Source organism: Hoplias malabaricus, chromosome 6, assembly GCF_029633855.1.
Source record: "Hoplias malabaricus isolate fHopMal1 chromosome 6, fHopMal1.hap1, whole genome shotgun sequence".
Lineage (NCBI taxonomy): Eukaryota > Metazoa > Chordata > Actinopteri > Characiformes > Erythrinidae > Hoplias > Hoplias malabaricus.
In genome coordinates, this window is record NC_089805.1 from 38,217,459 (window position 1) to 38,237,048 (window position 19,590).

At 40.0% G+C, this 19,590-nt stretch overlaps 1 protein-coding gene across 3 annotated transcripts in view; it reads left to right on the plus strand.

The window, feature by feature from the left end:
- Nucleotides 1–19,590, plus strand: part of col16a1 (collagen, type XVI, alpha 1) — a 103,959-nt gene that overhangs the window by 73,850 nt on the left and 10,519 nt on the right. For 2 of the 3 annotated variants that reach the window (XM_066674431.1, XM_066674432.1), the window contains 23 exons: nucleotides 766–837; nucleotides 2,555–2,608; nucleotides 7,214–7,252; nucleotides 9,052–9,168; nucleotides 9,471–9,512; nucleotides 9,656–9,733; nucleotides 10,316–10,360; nucleotides 10,979–11,023; nucleotides 12,794–12,847; nucleotides 13,017–13,070; nucleotides 13,832–13,885; nucleotides 13,995–14,039; nucleotides 14,216–14,269; nucleotides 14,507–14,542; nucleotides 14,626–14,688; nucleotides 15,716–15,787; nucleotides 16,033–16,086; nucleotides 17,695–17,739; nucleotides 17,939–17,983; nucleotides 18,111–18,164; nucleotides 19,106–19,159; nucleotides 19,251–19,301; nucleotides 19,404–19,493. In XM_066674431.1, the coding sequence (XP_066530528.1) occupies nucleotides 766–837; nucleotides 2,555–2,608; nucleotides 7,214–7,252; nucleotides 9,052–9,168; nucleotides 9,471–9,512; nucleotides 9,656–9,733; nucleotides 10,316–10,360; nucleotides 10,979–11,023; nucleotides 12,794–12,847; nucleotides 13,017–13,070; nucleotides 13,832–13,885; nucleotides 13,995–14,039; nucleotides 14,216–14,269; nucleotides 14,507–14,542; nucleotides 14,626–14,688; nucleotides 15,716–15,787; nucleotides 16,033–16,086; nucleotides 17,695–17,739; nucleotides 17,939–17,983; nucleotides 18,111–18,164; nucleotides 19,106–19,159; nucleotides 19,251–19,301; nucleotides 19,404–19,493 (1,317 nt within the window). The remainder of the gene's footprint in view (nucleotides 1–765; nucleotides 838–2,554; nucleotides 2,609–7,213; nucleotides 7,253–9,051; nucleotides 9,169–9,470; nucleotides 9,513–9,655; nucleotides 9,734–10,315; nucleotides 10,361–10,978; nucleotides 11,024–12,793; nucleotides 12,848–13,016; nucleotides 13,071–13,831; nucleotides 13,886–13,994; nucleotides 14,040–14,215; nucleotides 14,270–14,506; nucleotides 14,543–14,625; nucleotides 14,689–15,715; nucleotides 15,788–16,032; nucleotides 16,087–17,694; nucleotides 17,740–17,938; nucleotides 17,984–18,110; nucleotides 18,165–19,105; nucleotides 19,160–19,250; nucleotides 19,302–19,403; nucleotides 19,494–19,590) is intronic. The other variant, XM_066674433.1, reaches the window with a different exon arrangement.

Sequence of the window (19,590 nt, forward strand, 5' to 3'; positions counted from 1 at the left end):
CCAGTTTTAAGCTTTAGTCATATATTTATTTATTTATGTACGTACATATTGTTTTGGCTTAGCTCCTCATGAATAGTTTTGCGACTGGCCTGCTACCAGAAAGTTGCCCACGCATAAATATTTTTCAGTACACTAGTTGCTACTGTTTTTGTGTAGGTCTAAGCTACTACAGGCCATCAACTTTATATCATGCACATTTATCTGTATAGGGCTGCAGAGTGGATTCCACAAAGCCTCAATGCAGAAACAATCCAACTTTGACAAAATGGAGGAATGGTGTTTGTAGGGGCGGGGTTTATAGGCTCTTCTGAGAAAAAGAAGCATGCCCTCATGGAATAACTATTATGCCCAATCAAACTATTTGGCCTTTGAACTAACTGTCATGTAATGCTTACTAATATATTGATGAACAGCCAGTGAATTACATGTTAATTGTCGGGATGAGGCATGAAAAAAGCATACAATAAACAGGCTTAAATCATTGAAGTTACTATATAATATTGTAATAAGTGTCTTCCTATTTACCAGCTGCTGTCTTTTTAAAGCTTAATATGTTCAATATAAGGGCTTTATAAGGTCTGCATATACTAAAGTGTTACCTTGTTTCCATGTGGATAATGAATGGTTTGTATCACGTGGATATAGTCGTTTGAATCTTGTACATTCATTAACTCTTTCAAGTGTCAGAACTTTTCTTTGTAATCTGCTGTGTCTTAAAAATGAAATGACAGAAGAGCTCATTGTGTTGTGCTGAATGTGATTCAGGGGCCTCCAGGACCTCCAGGTCCTCCAGGGCCTCCAGGGCCCCAGGGCTACGAAGGCAACCCAGGTCCTCAGGTAAGTTTGGAGGGGCCTGGCTGGCTCACAGGGCTGCGGACCCCCATACCCACTGAGGTATGGGACCCTGCGTCTTTGTGAGCTCCCAAAGCTCTACTCCTGTGTCTGTGTTTATCTCGTCTGTGTGCGTGTGTGTGTGGTGTGTGTTTGTCTTTTGTTGGGAGTCTGCATGGGTAGCTGTGGGCTTTGGCTAAATATGATAAAATAGATTTAATTGCAATAATTCTGTAATTAATTTACATGAGTTAAACCATAATTATGTCAAATAGTTCACTAAACCTATATAGTTAATCTAAATGTATATGTGTTTACGTTTTAAAGTAGGAAAGTAATTAAATAATTAAACACTGTAAATATCTGCAAAAAATGTTTAATGTAACTGTTTAATGTAATGTAATAATATATTTTAATTACCTTTTAATGTAACTGCTTTTGTTAATGCTGCTAAAGTTGCACTAACTCTTTTAATGGGGCCTGGGGTATGTTCAGTATAAGAAATGGTTATGATTTTAAAACAGATAAACAGGTAAATGTAGATGTAAATTTAATATTTAAAAGTAAATTTGTTAAATGTAAAAGTAAAGTAATGTATAGATGGGAATATCATTGTTTTCTCTTTTAAAAACCATGCAGAGCTCACTGTGAAGATGCAGAATTAATGTTTTGCTTAGTGAGGTGCGCTTTTACAGTTCTTAAGCCCTATTGTGATGGGATTAGTTTACGCTGTGTGGAGCTGGGTAAATTTAACCACCAGCCAGAAATGTCTAGCTCTCAATGACGGTGAAATGATGGCAAAAAGTTTCACTCAATCATAATTCTTTACACGATTATTACAATCATTTACACAATTATAACTAATTATTATTAACTGTTTAGTAGAAATTAATAACATAATAGGATGCACATTCAAAACATGTATGTAGGCTGCTACTCTGCACAAAATCTACATGTAGCTTGCTAAATTTTCCTTCTCTGAGGGCTACTTTAGGTCATCTTGTGACTTTTAGTGAGGTGCGTTGTTCAACACCTGAGGTTCTTCATATACTTGAATAAATAGGGTTAGGGTTAGGGTGGGGCTACATTACATCACTAAATACCTCCTTCAGCCCCTCCATTCTTGAGAAACCCTGTGAAAAACTTCTTAAACCCAGCATGTGATGGAATATTCACACAGATGTCAATTCACATTGGAGTAATGTGACAGTGGATTAATTTTAATGGTCGTTTGACCATTAGAAAAATGTTCCCCACTTTTCACTGAAAATCGGCTGAAATGGTCTATCCAGACAGGATTAAAATCACTGAGATACTCCAGTAATAAATGCATTACCCCATTTTCGCAGGTAAAACCAATCCCATCCAAATAGGGCTTTACTCATTAAGCATTAAACAAACTGCTTACAAATTTAAGGTGGAATTTCACACAAAGCCATTTTTGCTTTTTTCTGGCTTTGATGACCCTGAAGCTTCACTGTGGGCGCTGTTTGGTCTTTAACCTGGTCTTGTGTTAATTTCCCAAGCCTGAATGAGAAGAATTTAAATTAAAATCAAGAATTAAATATGAGCTAAACCTAAACATAGACTACAAGCTGGAACACAAACCAGGAGAGAGGGCCCAGGGCTTTGGCTACTTTTCCCCTTTAACACCTGCTGGAGGAAGAGGTGACCAGATTGTGGCCGAAGGCTAAACCAATTCAACCTCAGTTCCTTCTTACAGGGAGTCCCTGGCAACGATGGCTTACCAGGGGAACAGGGTCCTCCCGGTCAAGCAGTGAGTAACCAGATAGGAGGAGGAGGAGCCAGCAGAGTGCTCAGGCTTTGTGATTGGTTAAAGTAAAACTCTAAAGAGCTTGGTTGGTCGACATCTGGCGTAGAATGGAGCAGGCTTGGCTTTATGGGAGCTGTTAGTGGAATTAATGGCATGGAGAGACTGAGCTCACTATAGCAGCATCTTGAGAACAATAGCTATATACCATCTGCTTTTCTTTATGCTTTCAAAAGGAACCAGTAAGCACTTGTAAGTGTCTTAACTCAGCACATTGTCTCCATTGCATCGCTCGCTTTATGGACGTAAATGATCTCATTGGCCTCTCAGCATTAACTCTGTCTCGCAGGCTTTTTGTAACAGTAAACACTGCCATTGTGTTGAGTTACAGAAAGGATGGCTATTAAGGGTCCACAGAACTGTAAGAGCCGTTAGATCTCCATTTGAGAGTGACACTTTGGCAGGCTCCTTTTCTCCGCTGGCCAGAGGCCTGCGCTGGCCTCTCATCTCTAGGCCCCTTGTTCTCCATGGAAGATTGGCCAGGTTTCAGAATCCCACCCCTAAGTACTGCTCCACTTCTAACATCGCCAGAGTCCAGCCACCAGCTCGTCTAGAAGCCAAACTGCATCTGTTATGTCAATGCCACATCCGGCCTCTCACTAAAATACAGTAATTCAGCCATAAAAGAAGAGCCTAATCACTCAGCTACACTACATGTCCAAAAGCATATACACACCTACAGTGACAGCCTCTCCCTTCAGGGAAGGCTTTATGCTAGAAGATGGAACATTACTGTGAGGATTTGATTGCATTCAGCTGTAAGAGCATCAGTGTGGTGGTTTAAAAACTCCACAGGAACGTATATATTGTTCTGTCCGATGAAAAACACGTATCTCGATTATATACTTACTCACACAGCTCCAGGGACCTGGAAGTTGTGGGTTCAAATCCCACTCCAGGTGATAGATGAAGCTCTATCACTCCAAAGAACCTACAGCCCAGTGTTAGTGGGCTTTATACCCCACCCTGGCCAGTGCTTGCAGTTGGGCATGCTGACCTCAGGCTTGTGAGGCTCTTTTGGTCAAAGCCCTGTGGAGATTACACAACATTTGTACACCTTTGATAGCAATGTGTGCACTTGTGGGTGTCTGGATACTTTTGGACATAGTGTATTTGTGTAAAATGCCTATGAGTACTGGTTAATAATAAGGAGTTAAACAGGAAAACGACATGAGAAACAAATAAAAAATAAAAAATAAATAAATGCAATTAGCATTGTACTGTTAGTTCCACATTGACATATAATTATGAAGATTTGTCACTTTAAAATATTCTGTAATTGCACACACCTGTAATGGAAGATGCTGCAGATCATATCATTACTAAGCACAAATTACAGACCTCGCTGATTACAGCGGCTTTAGCAGAGCACAGCGGCTACTGGAGAGATAGCGCAGCAAGCAGAGTGTAATTTACAAGTTCTCTCCTGGAGGAAGATCCAGAGAGAGGGAGAGAGAGAGAGAGAGAGAGAGAGAGAGAGAGAGAGAGAGAGAGAACATACTTCACAAAGTACTGCTCTTTACGGTGGAGTCACAGCTCTGTGCTGCAGACCATCCAGCAGTGACAGGAGAAATATGAACTTCACATCTGCCCAGTGACTGAACACACCTGCTGCATTAAGCACTACCAAGCCCAGCTTGCCAACTTCTGCCCAGGCTTTTTGGTTCATTACCAGTCATGACTATCTGTTACATGCAGATGTGTGCACAAAATTCAGACTCCTGGTCAAATGACACGCTTTGTTGTTTTTCTACATGAAAATACACAAGCACATCTTCTCCAAACCAAACTCAAATATGGCTCAAATATTCATTACAGGATTATATTCTGTTAGCTTTACAAGATACAAGCAATGTAATACAGTATTGTCTCTATATATATATATATATATATATAAAATCTCATGTTCATATTCAGATTTTACAACCCCAGTGCCAAAAGTTGCCAAAAGAGTTGTGACACAATGTAAACTGTAACGAATGTATGTAAAACTTGAATGCAATGAAATGCAAATCATCTATCATGAATATTTAATTCACAATAGAACATGGAACAAATATCAGACGTTGAAAGTGAGACAAAGAAATGAATGGAAACAACTCTAAAAATTTGGGACAGGGACAACAAAAGGATGGCAAAGTAAGTGGTACTACTAAAACAAAAAACTGGAGGAGCAAGTTGAAAATTAAGTGCCAAGAAAAGATGGGCAGAGGTTCACCAACTGCGAAAAACCTTTGTGTGGAAAATTGTCAGAAAAAATATTCTTCAATTTAAGAATTGCAAAGGTTTTGAAGAATCCATGACAAGGTTGACAGTAAATATTGTAATGCTTGTGATCCTCGGGCCCTCTGACAGCACTGCATTAAAACAAGGTCTGATTGTGTATTGGAAATCCCTGCAGGGGCTCAGGAATATTTTAAGAAATTGTCTGTGAAAAGTTTGCCGTGCAATCCGCAAAACCTGTATCATGCAAAGAAGCCATGTGTCAACATGATCCAGGAGCGCTGCCATCTTCCCTGGGCTGAAGCTCATTTAAAATGGACTGAGGCAAACCTGAAAATTGAACCGGGCTCAGAGGAATCAAAATTTGAAAATCGTTTTGGAAACGACTCAAGAGGAATGGGAGCATCCAGGTGGTTATCAACGCACTCTTCAAAATCCTGCATCTCTGATGGTATGGGGTTGCATTAGTGCCTATGGCATGGTCAGTTTGCACATCTGGAAAAGTACTATCAATGCTGAACCGTACAGAGGTTTTAGAACAACATATTCCTTCCTGACCATGTCTCTTTCAGGGAATTCCTTGCATATTTCACTAAGACTAATCTGAACCACATATTGCATCCATCACAGCAGCATGGCTTTGGAAAAGAAGAGTCCAGGTGCTGAACAATGCGCTTTTCACCAATAGAAAACATTTGGAACATCTTGAAATGCAAAATCTGGCAAAGACCCGGGACTGCTGAGCGGCTAGAATCCTACATCAGACAAGAAAGGGAAAAACATTCCTCTCCTAAAACTCCAGCAATTGGTCTCCTCACTTCCCAGACATTTAGAGACTTTTGGTAAAGAAAAGGGGATGCTACACAATGGATACGACCCTGTCCCAAATTCTTTGAGAGGCATAGCTGCCCGTTTTAAATAAGTAAATATTTTTAAGGGGTTACAGATAATGAATGAATGAATGAATGTGTTGTATGTTCTACTGTGAATAAAACATGGGTCTATTAGATCAGCAAATCATTGCATTTTGTTTGTTATTTACATTAATTTATACTTTACACATCGTCCCAACTTTTGGGATTGGGTTGCATTTTATTGCTGAAAACTGTGCATATTTGTACTTTTTTCTTAACATTACACACCGATTTTAAGCCTGTAGCTACATGAAGAAGTAAATGCAACCCTTAAAAAGAATTAGTGGTTAATATACTCTTGTGTAGTGGATAACAACAGTGCCTTCCATTCACTGGGGTTCCATTCTCAGCTCAGGCAATAACCACAAAACCACAAAATAACCAGTAAGAATCCTTAGAGTCCTCTGTAACTTGATTAAAACTGTAAATCACTCATGATGAAAGTGTCTGCCAAATGCCATACATGTAAACATAGAACTGCATAAAGCTTGGTACATGTGACTAAGAATAAATACACACTAGATAAGGACTAGACAGGAAAAGAAGACAATATGCTCATTGACAAATGTGTATTGGTAGTTAAAGTAGAATATATGAATTAGTACAAACAACTCTTAGCTGTAACTGTACAAGAATTTGGAATAAACAGTCTCTTGGATTTGTGCAAAGTGTCAATTTATAGAGATTGATGCTGGAAAAAAATTAATATTAAATGCAAAACAAGTTTTGTACAGGCCCCTTTTGAGTGTGTTGTTTGTAGAGATGTGTATTTATTTTCAATCTGAAAATAAGTCAACAAAAATGTCATTGACCAGGGGAACCCAAACTTTTGCACAGAGTTGTCCACACTGTATAATGCTGAATGAATTTGTTTAATTTGAGGACTGATGGTGATATTACTGCTGCTGATTGTAAGCTACAGTAGAAGATAATATGTGGGCTTGTTAACATGAGTTATTGAAATAAGTGGGGTTACAGTGATGTTTTTGTTTATTTGCGTATGGTGCTTTGGAGAAGTTAGTGGGCAGATGTGAGTTGTATAACCTCCTGAACTGTTGTGTTATTAAACACTTGTTTTCCAAATTGTAATGCTAAACCGTGAGTAATAAATAATAGTGATTTACTGGAGAATAAGTAGCGCTTTTTCTCATTATCTCTAAAAATAAAACCGGAGGCATTGTTTTGGTTGTTAATTAAATGCAAGCTACAGTATTAAATAGGCCTATTCTTCATTTTGAAATATGGCTTTTCCTAAATTTCACCAGACATTTGAAATAGAGCATGAAATATTCCTCCTAAAATGTACTTTTTATTTATTTGTTTGTTTTTTTAATTGTTGATTTTTGGACTTGAAATAATACATGAAATAATATATCACCACCACTTACCTTTCTTTCTTGGCTCCGTTTTGTAGATTTCATATCCAAAGGATGAAAGTCACCCCGGCGTAAAGGTTAGCAACTACACAAGACCCATTTCATATTTGTAAACAAGTGCTTGTGTCCAGTTCTGTCCTCTCGGTTGACCTTAGTTTAGCTCCAGGCTGTCTGTCATCTTATAGATGGGGTCTTCCATTCACCTGGGAGTTACCCTAGCTGCCCATACATTTTGTTCTCCTGCACTATTTGAGTCCTATTTTTTCTCCTGCACTATTTAAAGAAAATAAAGCATGACTCAAAGTGCAGAGAGAAATGAACTCTTGACTGTTTAGTTTAAAGCAGAAGACAGAGCTTAATAGAGACAGGTGGAACTCTGAACTATGTACTGATCTAAGACTCAGCATGTTTTTTGTGAACATTTCCAAGGATCCAAGGAGCAGATTATTAAGTTTACAATCTAATAAAAAAAAAATCTAAATCAAAAAAACAAAAAATAAGAAATATTTATATTTTCCCACATGTTTACTTTAAATAACTTGTTTAACAAAGATATTTAAAAAATATAGTTCAGCAAAATTTAGTTTACACAGTTTATGTTTACTCCATTTACCAGATGAAGTCAAACAGTTCAGACTTTTTTTTAATTTTATTTTAGTCCTGGAGCTACAAGGCTAAAGTAGCTTAATAATAACTATATATATATATATATATATATATATATATATATTAAAGTCAATTGTCACCTTAAATACATATTATACAACTCCCCTCAACTTGCTGAAACCACATCCACCGCTTCATTAAGGGGTTGCAGACTGATCCACATGGTTTACTGTGATATATATGTAAAAGTCAAGTATACTTCACCTTATAGCTCAACACAAAAATAGACAAAACTAAGCAATCAATGTTTGTACAAACGACATTTCTTGGCCAATCAATTTCATCAGGTGTTAATGGAAAATTGTATAAAGTTATGATTAACCATGAGATCCCAGCTATGCCACTGAACATATATATTGTTTCATAGTAGATACAAGATAACTGTCATTAGGCTGGAAAAAAAGCATTGACTTACTCTATTCTAATGTGTGATAAAATGATATCAACTATTTATTCATTTGAAGCTCCTCATTACTGACAGTTACTTTGTTGTTACATTTAATTCACATGAGAATGATTTGAATCAAGTACTTTGAATGCTAAAAGTCACATTTTAACATTTAATGATCTATCATTCAACTTATATTTGGTGTCCACGTTTAACTTCTTTATTTAAGATTTGTGTTGCGAAGTTAGCATTGCTAACAAACACTAGACGTTTTTCTTAAATATATCCCAAACCATTTCTAAACTCACTTAAACCACATTCATGTGTGGATTAACATAGATATGTAATGTGCCTATGCACAATGTAATATTTAACATCTGCTTACAGCCCAGTATCTCTGGGCTCAATTCTTTGCCAGTGAATAATGACCAACAAAAGATATTCTTCCTGTGATTTAGGACACTATATGACTTAACGTAAAATAAATAAAAAAAATTTTTACAGTGTAGCTGAATACTATATCTAGTCTCAGTGAACCAAGATGTGGTTTGAATGGTATGAGATAAATGCTGGAGATGCATTTATGTTTATTATTGTGTGTCGATTTTAGCACTGTAGCTCCAACATTAAAGGAAGGAATGAGCAAGTCTCCGCTGTTTGACAACATCTGTGGTGCATAGGGATTTTTTGCTGAACTTATTTTAGGTCTTAAGAGAGTGACTGAACACAACGTCTACATTTTAAGAAGTAACTGGGAGAATCCTGATGGTGTGTGTGCTTGCACTGTTTGTGTGTATGTGACCTGCGTGTGCTCTGCTGTAGGTGTGTGACGACTGCTCCCAGGGCCTGCCAGGCGTGCCTGGCGTAGCTGACTCCTCTAAGGTTGACAAGGCAGAGCAGGGCAAGCCTGGCGTCATTTCCATAGATGGCTGCGAGCGGGTGAGGGGGCTTTCAGTGCTGGTTTTTTTTATTCTGAGGGTTTTTTTGGGGTTCTGTTGATGTGGCTGTTTTAACATTCTTTTTGATATTGTACTTGAAAGCTGCAATATCCTGCATTATCAAAACGTAGATGATGCAAGCGCTGATACGGAGCGTGTTATTTTGCAGCCGGCCGCCCAATAAACATTGAAATTAGCTCCTGGTCACAATTTCTCACTTCATGTATTGTTGCGCAGGTTTGGGTTCATTTTGCAGTTGCATATGAATGAGGCTTGTAATACAATCTCTGCTTATTTTCACAGTGTCTCGAGAGGCAGCAGCGAGAGGAAGCACCTAGAGGGCCTGTGAGTATACGCAAAGCTATCCGGAAGCTATCTTTAACCACACTCTTCTTTCATCCTGCGAAGCAGCCGTTGCCTCAGCATGTCCTTAAGTCAACCCAGGATGTTTGTAATGTACTGTCCTGTGCATGTTTTATCTCTCCTAGGCTAGCAACAGCAATGCTTGCACAGGTGTGCCAGGGACGCCCGGTATCCCAGGGCAACCGGGCATCAAAGGAGATCCGGTGAGAGAAAGCGCTTGGAAAGATTTGCCAATTTTGCTCTGTCACGACAGAGGCTTATTCATTAGCAGCTTATTTATACTGTGGATTTTAGGGCTTTAACACTTGGTTTGCTGTTGGGAAAGCAGGGCTATTGCTGTATAGTAGGTTACCCATGTATTTTGTCATTATAAGTATGCTGTCTGATTGAATAACAATATGTTTTCTGTGTACTCTCAAACTTTATTATTATAATAAATACTGTTATTTAAAAGCATTCTCATCAATTATTGTTAGCTTAGGGCTCACACAATATTAATTATATTTGAAATCAGATACATTCGGTTCTTTATTTGAAGCTTGTAAAAGACACTAACATATATAAAATACTGTATTTATATATATATAAAATATACAGAAAGCTGTATGAAATTGACACCGCTCATTGTAAATCCATTGTGGTCTATTAACTAGAGCGTAGCGTAAGCTAGCTGCTGTACTGACCATTAAGGACGATCTTTTGGTTGTGTATCTGTATTGTGTTTTGTTGTGGTGTGTTGTGTCACACTTTGACCACCCTGCTGTCTGTTGATCTCATCCATCTAGGGTGACAGGGGCGAAAGGGGTGCTCCTGGTCCTCCTGGAACCCCAGTAAGTCTGTTCGCTTCTTTTGAGATCTGTGTTGTCTGTTTTGTTCCAGCCTGGCATCGTTTTAATCAGCTTCAGAGACTATGACTGTTTTCCCAGGTTCTCTTGTGTTTCTTGAAGGAAGATTATTTATTGTGTTTACTTCCTCACCATGGTTTCTACTGACCAGATGTCTCTGGTGCAAACACTAGCGAAAGTGCTCCTGTTTTAGAAGTAGAGCAGACGCCAGAGTGCTCTTCTTGCCTTGATTTGGCCATTAACATTTAGTCCCGAAGCGCCATGCTTGTTTACAGGGGTTACTTTGTTTCAGGTTCAGTGTTTTCAATTAGGAAGGATCAAAAAATAGAAAACACTCCTATGCTCTTCACAGTGGGATCACAGAGCCCTCTAGTGGCAGGCTTCCCAATGGCAATGAACCAGGCATTTGGCTCTACTGACTAGCAGATGGAGATAAAGACTAATTAAATGATAAGGCATGGGATATTCTATTTGGGCACCACGTGCTCATATTAAATTATTCACAAATTTATTTATTTTAGTTTTTTTGTTTAGGTTTGTGTTAATGTGGCGTAGTTTGATATTAGCAATGTTTAATTGCTCTTAACTTGTCCCATCCTTTAGGGCAATATTGGGTTCCCTGGTCCTCAAGGCACCTCTGGTTTACCTGTAAGTGTTCTACACCCACCACAAATTCATGAGTACAGAGCATATTGTGCACAAATGCCCCAAACCCACTCTATCTGTTTGTGTCTGCCTGCCAAGCCTCCAACCCTCATCAGAAATTTCATATCTCGCATTCCCAGTAATCAAAGTCACATTAAAAAGACAAAGGAAATCTGTTCTGTTTTGACATTTGCTCTATTACCTTCCCCAGCTGAAAGAGTGTAAGACTTGAGCAGCTGACAGGCAATTTCCTTCCACTTTCAAAGCCTTGTTCTAGCAGTGATTTGGGTTCAGTAATGAGTTCAGCATGGATTCTATTTTCCATGAGGCCCAGGTTTATGCCTGGTGTGTACTATCCCCATCCTCTAATTTCCCTCAGTCTCCTTCCAAAACTCTTAAAACTGCTGGGCTGACGAATGTTGATCTTTTTCCTCTCATTGTTTGTGCTTTTCCCATTAGCCACGCCGAGCACAGCGGTAGGGACTCTGCAGCAGATTCTTGTTTTCTGAATTGAAAATTTCTATGGCATTGATCTGCAGATTGACTAAATGTAGGTGCTGTTCATAGCAAGATTTTCGAACAGCAACGAAGCTGCCAAAAACAGTGCGGATGTGTGCACTTTGTTTTTCCATCTGCTACAGAGGGTTATAGGTTTAAATGATATACTGCAGTGAAAACTGTGATATCAATTACACTTTAATTGATTTGTTTAATAACATGGTCATGTATGGTTTCTTCACTGTAATCCTGTCAGGCAAGTATGATAAACGGTGAAATAATTATTTGACTGTAGGTTAAACTAAGAGCAGCTGGATTTAGTGTGTATCTGTGTGTGTGGGTGTGGGTGTGGGTGTGGGTGTGCACGGTGTGCATTGCGTCTCATCCTAACCCACACTTGGCAATGAATATTTTGACCTTAGGCTCATGCTCAGGGGTCATTCTGGAGCTTCCAGTTCTATTGGGAATTCTTTTACTAGAGATTTTTACAATTGTAAGCAGGGTCAATGCAGATTTGGACACACAGTAAAACAAAGATTAATTTCATCACTCATATAATACCAAGATACTTCTTGAGAAATAAGAGTGAAAATGATCTTCTTCAGCAATCCTCGGTCCTTTTCGTACAATAATGATTCAGTAGGCTTCATTCTGGAGTCTGGAAAAATATATATATATATATCTGCGTGGCTTAAATTCTCCAATTAGCAGGTAGTAACCTCACCCTTTCTGTGTTGATTTGTGCCGAAGTGATTGCACTAAGAGTACACTAAGTGACATCCATGCCCGGCGACTTTTAATGGATAATCTTATCTGCGATTCAGAGCAGGTGCGGCTATCTTTCATTACGCATTTCCAATAGCCGATGGGCACATTTTGTCCCTGTGATAATAAAGGTAATATCTCTGCATCATTTGTTTGTTTACATGGAATACAGATGACAAGAGAGGAGAGATCAATAATTCATTCACCCCATTACCAGGCCTCGCTTAGGAAGTAAATAATGAGATGGTGTCAGGATCCAGCGTAGCACATTAGCAGCGAGGCCGCAGAAATGAGATTCCAACTGCAAGGCAGTCTGCGGGCGCCATTATAATCCCCTCAAATCATGATGCAGAACATAGGCTATCTGGAAGAGCTGTAAACAGCCACTTTAAAAGTGTACTTGATGGTCACATTACTGCAATACGTACACATGCGTTATATTCATATACAGTCGGTGGGTTTATCATACTTTCTCTCAGTTCTATCTGTCTTTACCCTTTTATATCGTAGGGTCAGCAAGGCGAGAGAGGACAACATGGGCTTCCTGGACAAAAAGGGGAGCAGGTGGGTCTGTTTTTCTGTTGTCGTTTTGAGCGAATGCAGGGATGCATTAAAGATTAAAGAGGTCTGAAGTTGTTTTATTTTTTACTCCAAGGTCTGTACATGTAGCTTTGTTTTGTAGACCTCCGGCTAATGCTGTTTTGCCTGCATCTCCTCTTGTATTATTTAACAGGGACCACCTGGAACACCAGGATACCCAGGAACAATGGGACCACCTGGCCTTCCTGTACGTACTGTCAAATCCTGCATGGGTTTATAGAAAATTGAATAGTTTTGTCTTGTTTTGGTTTTGTTTTTAATTTTTAGATATCGGTAAACAACTTTAAACAATGCTGATAGATCTCCTATGGCTGTAATAAAAGTTTTATAGGGTCGAATTTGACAAATAAATAATACAAAACCACAACCACACAGCTCCCAGGGTTCTGAATTCAGTCCCCACCTTGGGTCGATGTCTGTGAAGAATTTTGGGTGTTTACTCCTGTGTCTAAGTGGGTTTTCTATGGCTTCTCTGCTTTCATCCCAGAATCTAAAAATACATGTTGATAAATCAGTGGGTTATGCGCAATTGCCCACTGAGTGTGCACATGTCTGTATGGTCATGGTGCCGGTCCCAAGCCCTGTTCAATAGGATGTTTGCATCAGGGCATCCAGTGTAAAACCTGTGCCCAGTGGAATGTGCACATAGTAATGATCTGCTGTGGCAAGCTCCCCGGAGCAGCTCAAGGACTAAGAAGAAGAATCATTCGACACTGAGAAAGATTTTAACTGGTTGCTGTGTTTATTTTCTGGCGGATATTAGAGAGTTGGGACAGTTTGAGTAGATGTGATACTTTTGGAAGACAATCCTATGAGTAGTGCTTCAGAAATGGCTAATTCAGCTGTGGACCCGATGTGCTTGGAGGTTTTAGTATTTTGGTGCTATTATAGTAGCATGCCTTCTCTAGCTACTTAGATGATTAAAGTAGTCATTTTTTTCTGTTTTAGGGACTGAAAGGAGATAGGGGCAGTCCAGGAAGTGTGGGACAAAAAGGAGAATCGGTAAGAACGTTCTTCTCCGCCACAGCAGCAGATCACACAGTGTAATGCTGTTGTGCACAAAAGAACATTAAAAGAAAACAGACTTCTCAGTTGTGATTTGTCTCTGCAGGGTCCACCAGGATCTCCAGGGTACCAAGGACCACAAGGCCCACTTGTAAGAAACCATTCTCTCTGCCTTGAGCCTCTATCATTAGATTCCTTTACACATCTGTTTGTTTTTATCCATCAGCTGTATAGTGTTTTGTGTGTAAACCAAGTTCAGTTCTACTCCATGCTATATGTTCCTTTTCTGTATTCAGTAAGTTTCTATTAAGCTCTGTGTGCTTATAGGGTCCCAAAGGGGAAGCAGGAGCAGGAGGACCCATGGGACCAAAGGGAGATCAGGTAGGAAAACAACCTTTACCAAACAATGTTGTATTTTTTTTAAACTTTATATTCACTATATCTCTTGGTACCATTTACTTGACAAATATCAAAGCTGCATATTTGTGCTACCTTTTTTTCAACCTATTTAAAATTCTAGCAAAGTAAAAATAAGAGTCCCTGGGGTCTGAACTGTGCTGTATTTACAGGTAGAGAGTGCATATTAAGAATATTTCCTGGTGTTTTGTTTTGATGTAGGGCTTCCCTGGACCACCAGGATTCCCAGGACAACAGGTAGAGCATAATTAATATGTTTTTACAGTCAGTATATTATTTATGCGTGTCTTCTATAGCCTAACTGCTGACTTTCTTTTCAGGGACCACCAGGATTTCAAGGAAAAATAGGACCTGCTGGACCACCTGGACCAAAAGCAGAGCCGGCAAGTATCTTTTCAGTATATTATCAGTGTGTCTTATCAAAATGTGGCTTCAAATGCTTCCACTTTGCTGGCACAAAATCAATTCATTCTTTTTTTTTTTTAAAGTCCTCTTTCACATATATTTAGTCAGTAACGTTGATGCTCATACACACAGTTATAAGACTGAACTGTCCAATGCACATGGATCATCCAAAACATTATGACCACCTCCTTGTTTCTACATCCACTGTCCTTTCCTTGAGTTCCACTGACCATACAGAAGCACTTCGCAATTTTATACTTACAGACTGTAGTTCATTTGTTGCTCTATATACTGTTTTCCCACTTCCCCTCTGTTTGTCAATGGTCAGACACCCAAAGGACCCCCACATAGCTGGTATGATTTCTGTGGTGGATCATTCTCAGCGCTACAGTGACACTGACGTGGTGGTGTATTAGTGTGATGTGGTGTACGAGTGGATCAGACACAGCAGTGCTGCTGGAGTTTTTAAACACTGTGTCCACTCACCGTCCACTCTGTTAGACACTCCTCCCTCGTTGGCCCACCTTGTAGATGTAAAGTCAGAGACATTAGCTCATCTTTTGCCACACTGTTGGTGTTGGTCGTCTTCTAATCCTTCATAAGTGACATAGGACACTGCCCACAGGATGCTGTTGGCAGTATACTTTTGGTTGGTGGAGGTTTCTCAGTCCAGCAGTGACACTGAGGTCTTTAAAGTCTATGTCTGATCTAATACAGGGCAACAAATGGACTCCTGTCTGTAATTTTAGAACTACAAAGTGCCCCTGGGGACAGTGAATCTGAGAGAATGGACAGTGAGTGCAGAAACTAGGAGGTGGTCTTAATGTTTTGGTGGATCAGTGTATTGGCTTTGATAATTATTGTTATTGCAAATTTGACTTGCTTAGAAATAATAATGAATTGGATTCTTTTAACTGATCACTGACAGCATTCTTCTAACTGATATTGGTAACAGATTGGCCTCTCCTTATTTGAGATTTTAAGTGTTCTGTTTCTTACTTGCAGGGCAGCCCTGGACTCCAGGGACCTCAGGGACCCCTAGGACCTCCTGGACCTGCAGGACGGCCAGGCATGCAGGTCAGGGTCCAGACTCTGCATGAGCTGTGAAACCGAGATGGCTTTAAAGTTAATGTATAATCTATCAGTATGGAAGGCCAGCTTCACGGCCTCAGGGGAATAGCACTGCTCTGGCACACAGTCCAAGTGAAGTGAAGATGTACACTTCACTGTTTCTCTCAGCACAAGGACTCTGTTGCCATCGGTGATCTGTTTGCTTCTGTGTGATTGTTTATGTATGTGTGTATATCATTGTCTCTCTGTAGGGTCCACCTGGGTTAGAAGGACAAGACGGCAAGGATGGAAAACCAGGACAAAGGGTCAGAAGATGATTTTAACATTTATATTTTACTTTTTGAAAAATTTGCTTAACATTAAATTGCATTTAAATTTTTTTTATCTCACTGCTTTTTAACATTTGTGGTAATTATTAAACTATAACCATCAGAAACATGCACTGCAAAATAATTATGTTTTTTACAAGTTAAATCATCGTATGGTTAGTGGATTTTAGTCTAGTCTAGTTGATATATCCCATTGTGAGGTTTATCTAAGAATATTTCATGATTAGTTACATTTTTCCCAGGAGATTTTGATTGCTGTAGGTGTTAAGTAAATTTATCAAGTGAAATTCCTCCATTCTACGGGAAGATAATGTTGCTAACTTTAAGATGAGCTTAAAACAATCACCATTTTCTACCAATATAGTGAGTTCATGTAAATACTTACTCAAAACATTCATTCAGACATAAATTGTCTGTAAGTGCTTATCCAGTTCTGGGTCATGGTGGGCACATCACTGGGCACAAGCAGGAACACACCCTGGAGGGGGCGCCAGTTCTTCACAGGGTGACACACACTCACACTCACACTCACTCACACCTATGGACAATTGAAAATTTTTGGACTGTGTTGAGGTAACCGGAGCACCCGGAGAAAACCAAAGCAGACACAGGGAGAACACATCAAACTCCTCACAGACAGTCACTCGGAGAAAACCTACACAGACACAGGGAGAACACACCACACTCCTCACAGACAGTCACCCGGAGGAAACCAAAGCAGACACAGGGAGAACACATCAAACTCCTCACAGACAGTCACTCGGAGAAAACCTACACAGACACAGGGAGAACACACCACACTCCTCACAGACAGTCACCCGGAGGAAACCCAAGCAGACACAGGGAGAACACATCAAACTCCTCACAGACAGTCACTCGGAGAAAACCTACACAGACACAGGGAGAACACACCACACTCCTCACAGACAGTCACTCGGAGAAAACCCACGCTGACACAGGGAGAACACATCAAACTCCTCACAGACAGTCACCCGGAGCGGGGCTCGAACCCACAACCTCCAGGATTCTAGAGCTGTGTGACAGTGACACTACCTGCTGCGCCTCACTCAAAACAAGTAAAACATTTCTAGAAAAGAATGTACAACATCCATTCAGCAATCTCAAAATGAGAAACATTGGATATATGTTTTATATTTAAGGTGATTTCACTTATAATTAGTTGCAACATATAAGCCGTTAGTGTTCTAGTAAAGCCTATGTGAAGGATAGTGTTCAGAGAGTTCTTGGTCAGTGATGGAAAACTTTCAACTCAACAAGGCATTCAGAGAACAAAACAAATCACACACATTCCACAAACAAAACAAAACCAATAAATAAAAACCTGAGGTAAAGTGTCACCCAAAATGTTCAGAGCATCGTTACACCAGACTTGGCCACCTACACTCTCTCTCTCTCTCTCTCTCTCTCTCTCTCCCTCTAGCCATTATCTGTATCGTTCCTTCACATTTGTTTATACTTCTTGTTAGTAAATGCCTTATTTTTAATTCTTGATTGATTTGTGTTGAGAAACCTGGGTTTGAGATAATAGCTCTTGTATTTATTATTACCTTTTTGATCTTCCAGGGTGATCCAGGTCCAGCTGGCCCTGCGGGACCTAGGGGAATACCGGTATGTTTATGGATCTTCAAAATTTTTATCGACTTATACTGATGTTTATTTCTTTGTAAATGTTATTTCATTATGTTACGAGCAGATGAGAAAACACTCGTGTGTGTGTGTGTGTGTGTGTGTGTGTGTGTGTGTGTGTGTGTGTCTGTTTGTTTGTTTGTGCGTGTGTTTGTGTTCACTGTGTTCTTTCCCATGGCAGGGTTTCAAAGGTATAAAGGGTCATACAGGCTTTCCTGGACAAAAGGTAATTAACGTTTTGTTTTTCTATCACCTTTATCATGTAGATGAAGTTAACGATCTATAGTCTTTCCACTTTGCTTCTGTTTTCCTTAACTGCTTTATTTTCTGTTTTATTTCTTTCTGCTCTTCAGGGAGATATTGGACCTCAGGGTCCATCTGGAGCAGCAGGAAGACCAGGTCCAGAGGTGAGCTCTATTAAACTCTAGAGAGATATGTATTTATTCGTTTATTATTATCCAGTTCAGGGTTGTGGCAGGTCCGGTGCCTACCCAGAATCACTGAGAACAACACACCCTGAACAGGGCGCCAGTCCATCCCAGGGCACCACACACTCACAAATTCACTCACACATAAGGACACTTTGGCGTGGCCAATCTGTTGGAGGAAACCAGAGCACCCAGAGGACACCCGCACAGCCACAAGGAGAACACACCAAACTCTTCAGAGGCAGTGTCCCAAGGCCTGATTTAATTCCACAACTCCATGACCCTGGATGGAAAAGAAATGCAGTTCTAAATTGCACAACAGTGTAACCCACTGACCTTAAAGCAGTAATTCCACAAAAGATCAAATTTACACAATTCTCACCATTGCTTCAGTTTCCTAGTTAGGACTTCTGGTTTTTGCCAGACGAAGTTTGCTTCTCAAATTCTCCCTGAGTCTTCAAGGGCAATGTTTTTTTTTCTTGGCTTATTCCCCCAATAGCCTGAGGACATTTTAAACCTTTTTAAGTTGGACTGGGTATTTTCCTCGCTCTAAGGATTGAAGTACTCCATATAGAACCTTTGGGATGAGTTTGAATGTGATCCAAAACAAATCATAGAATATCAGTACCTTCTCTGATGCTGTTGTGGCTGAATGCCATCAAGTCTTCTCAGAATTATCCAAATATCTAGTGTAAAACCTTCCCAAAAGAGTAGAAGCTGTTACTGCAGCAAAATATAGACAAACCCCTTATAAATATCCTTGATTTCAGGAAACATGCTGAGTGAGCTGGAATGCTGAAACCCTTGATCACATAGTGTGGAGCTGAAGGTTTTTAGAGACTAAACTCTCTAGTAACATATCCCTGGTTTCTTTTTCCTTGATTGATTTATCACTCATTCTGCCTGATCTGTCATTTCAGGGTGATCCTGGACCACAAGGGCCACAAGGACAACCAGGAGCACCAGGACATGTGGTATGCCTTTAAGAATGTTTTCATTGTGTCACTTTGCTGTTATCTGCTGATAATATGTGTTGTTATTAATTGTTTGTAATTCTCTCTACAGGGTGGTGCAGGTCCCCCAGGTCCAGCAGGACCAGCTGGAGCTCCTGGCGTGGTGAGGGAGCCAAACAAACAAAACTGTTTAATGTGCTAATAATATCCACTCTGCTGCTTTCCAGCTTGATCCCACTGACTCAGTCCCCCTGTCAATCTGCAGGGCATTATGGGTGACAAGGGCGAGGCAGGAGAGCGAGGGCTGCCAGGAATGCCTGGGCCTCCAGGGGCCCCAGGGCATCCAGGACAGATGGTCTGTACTTGCAATTCATTACATATCTCTCTCTGTCTTTCTCTCTCTCTCTCTCTCTCTCTCTCTCTCTCTCTCTCTCTCTCTCTCTCTACCTCTC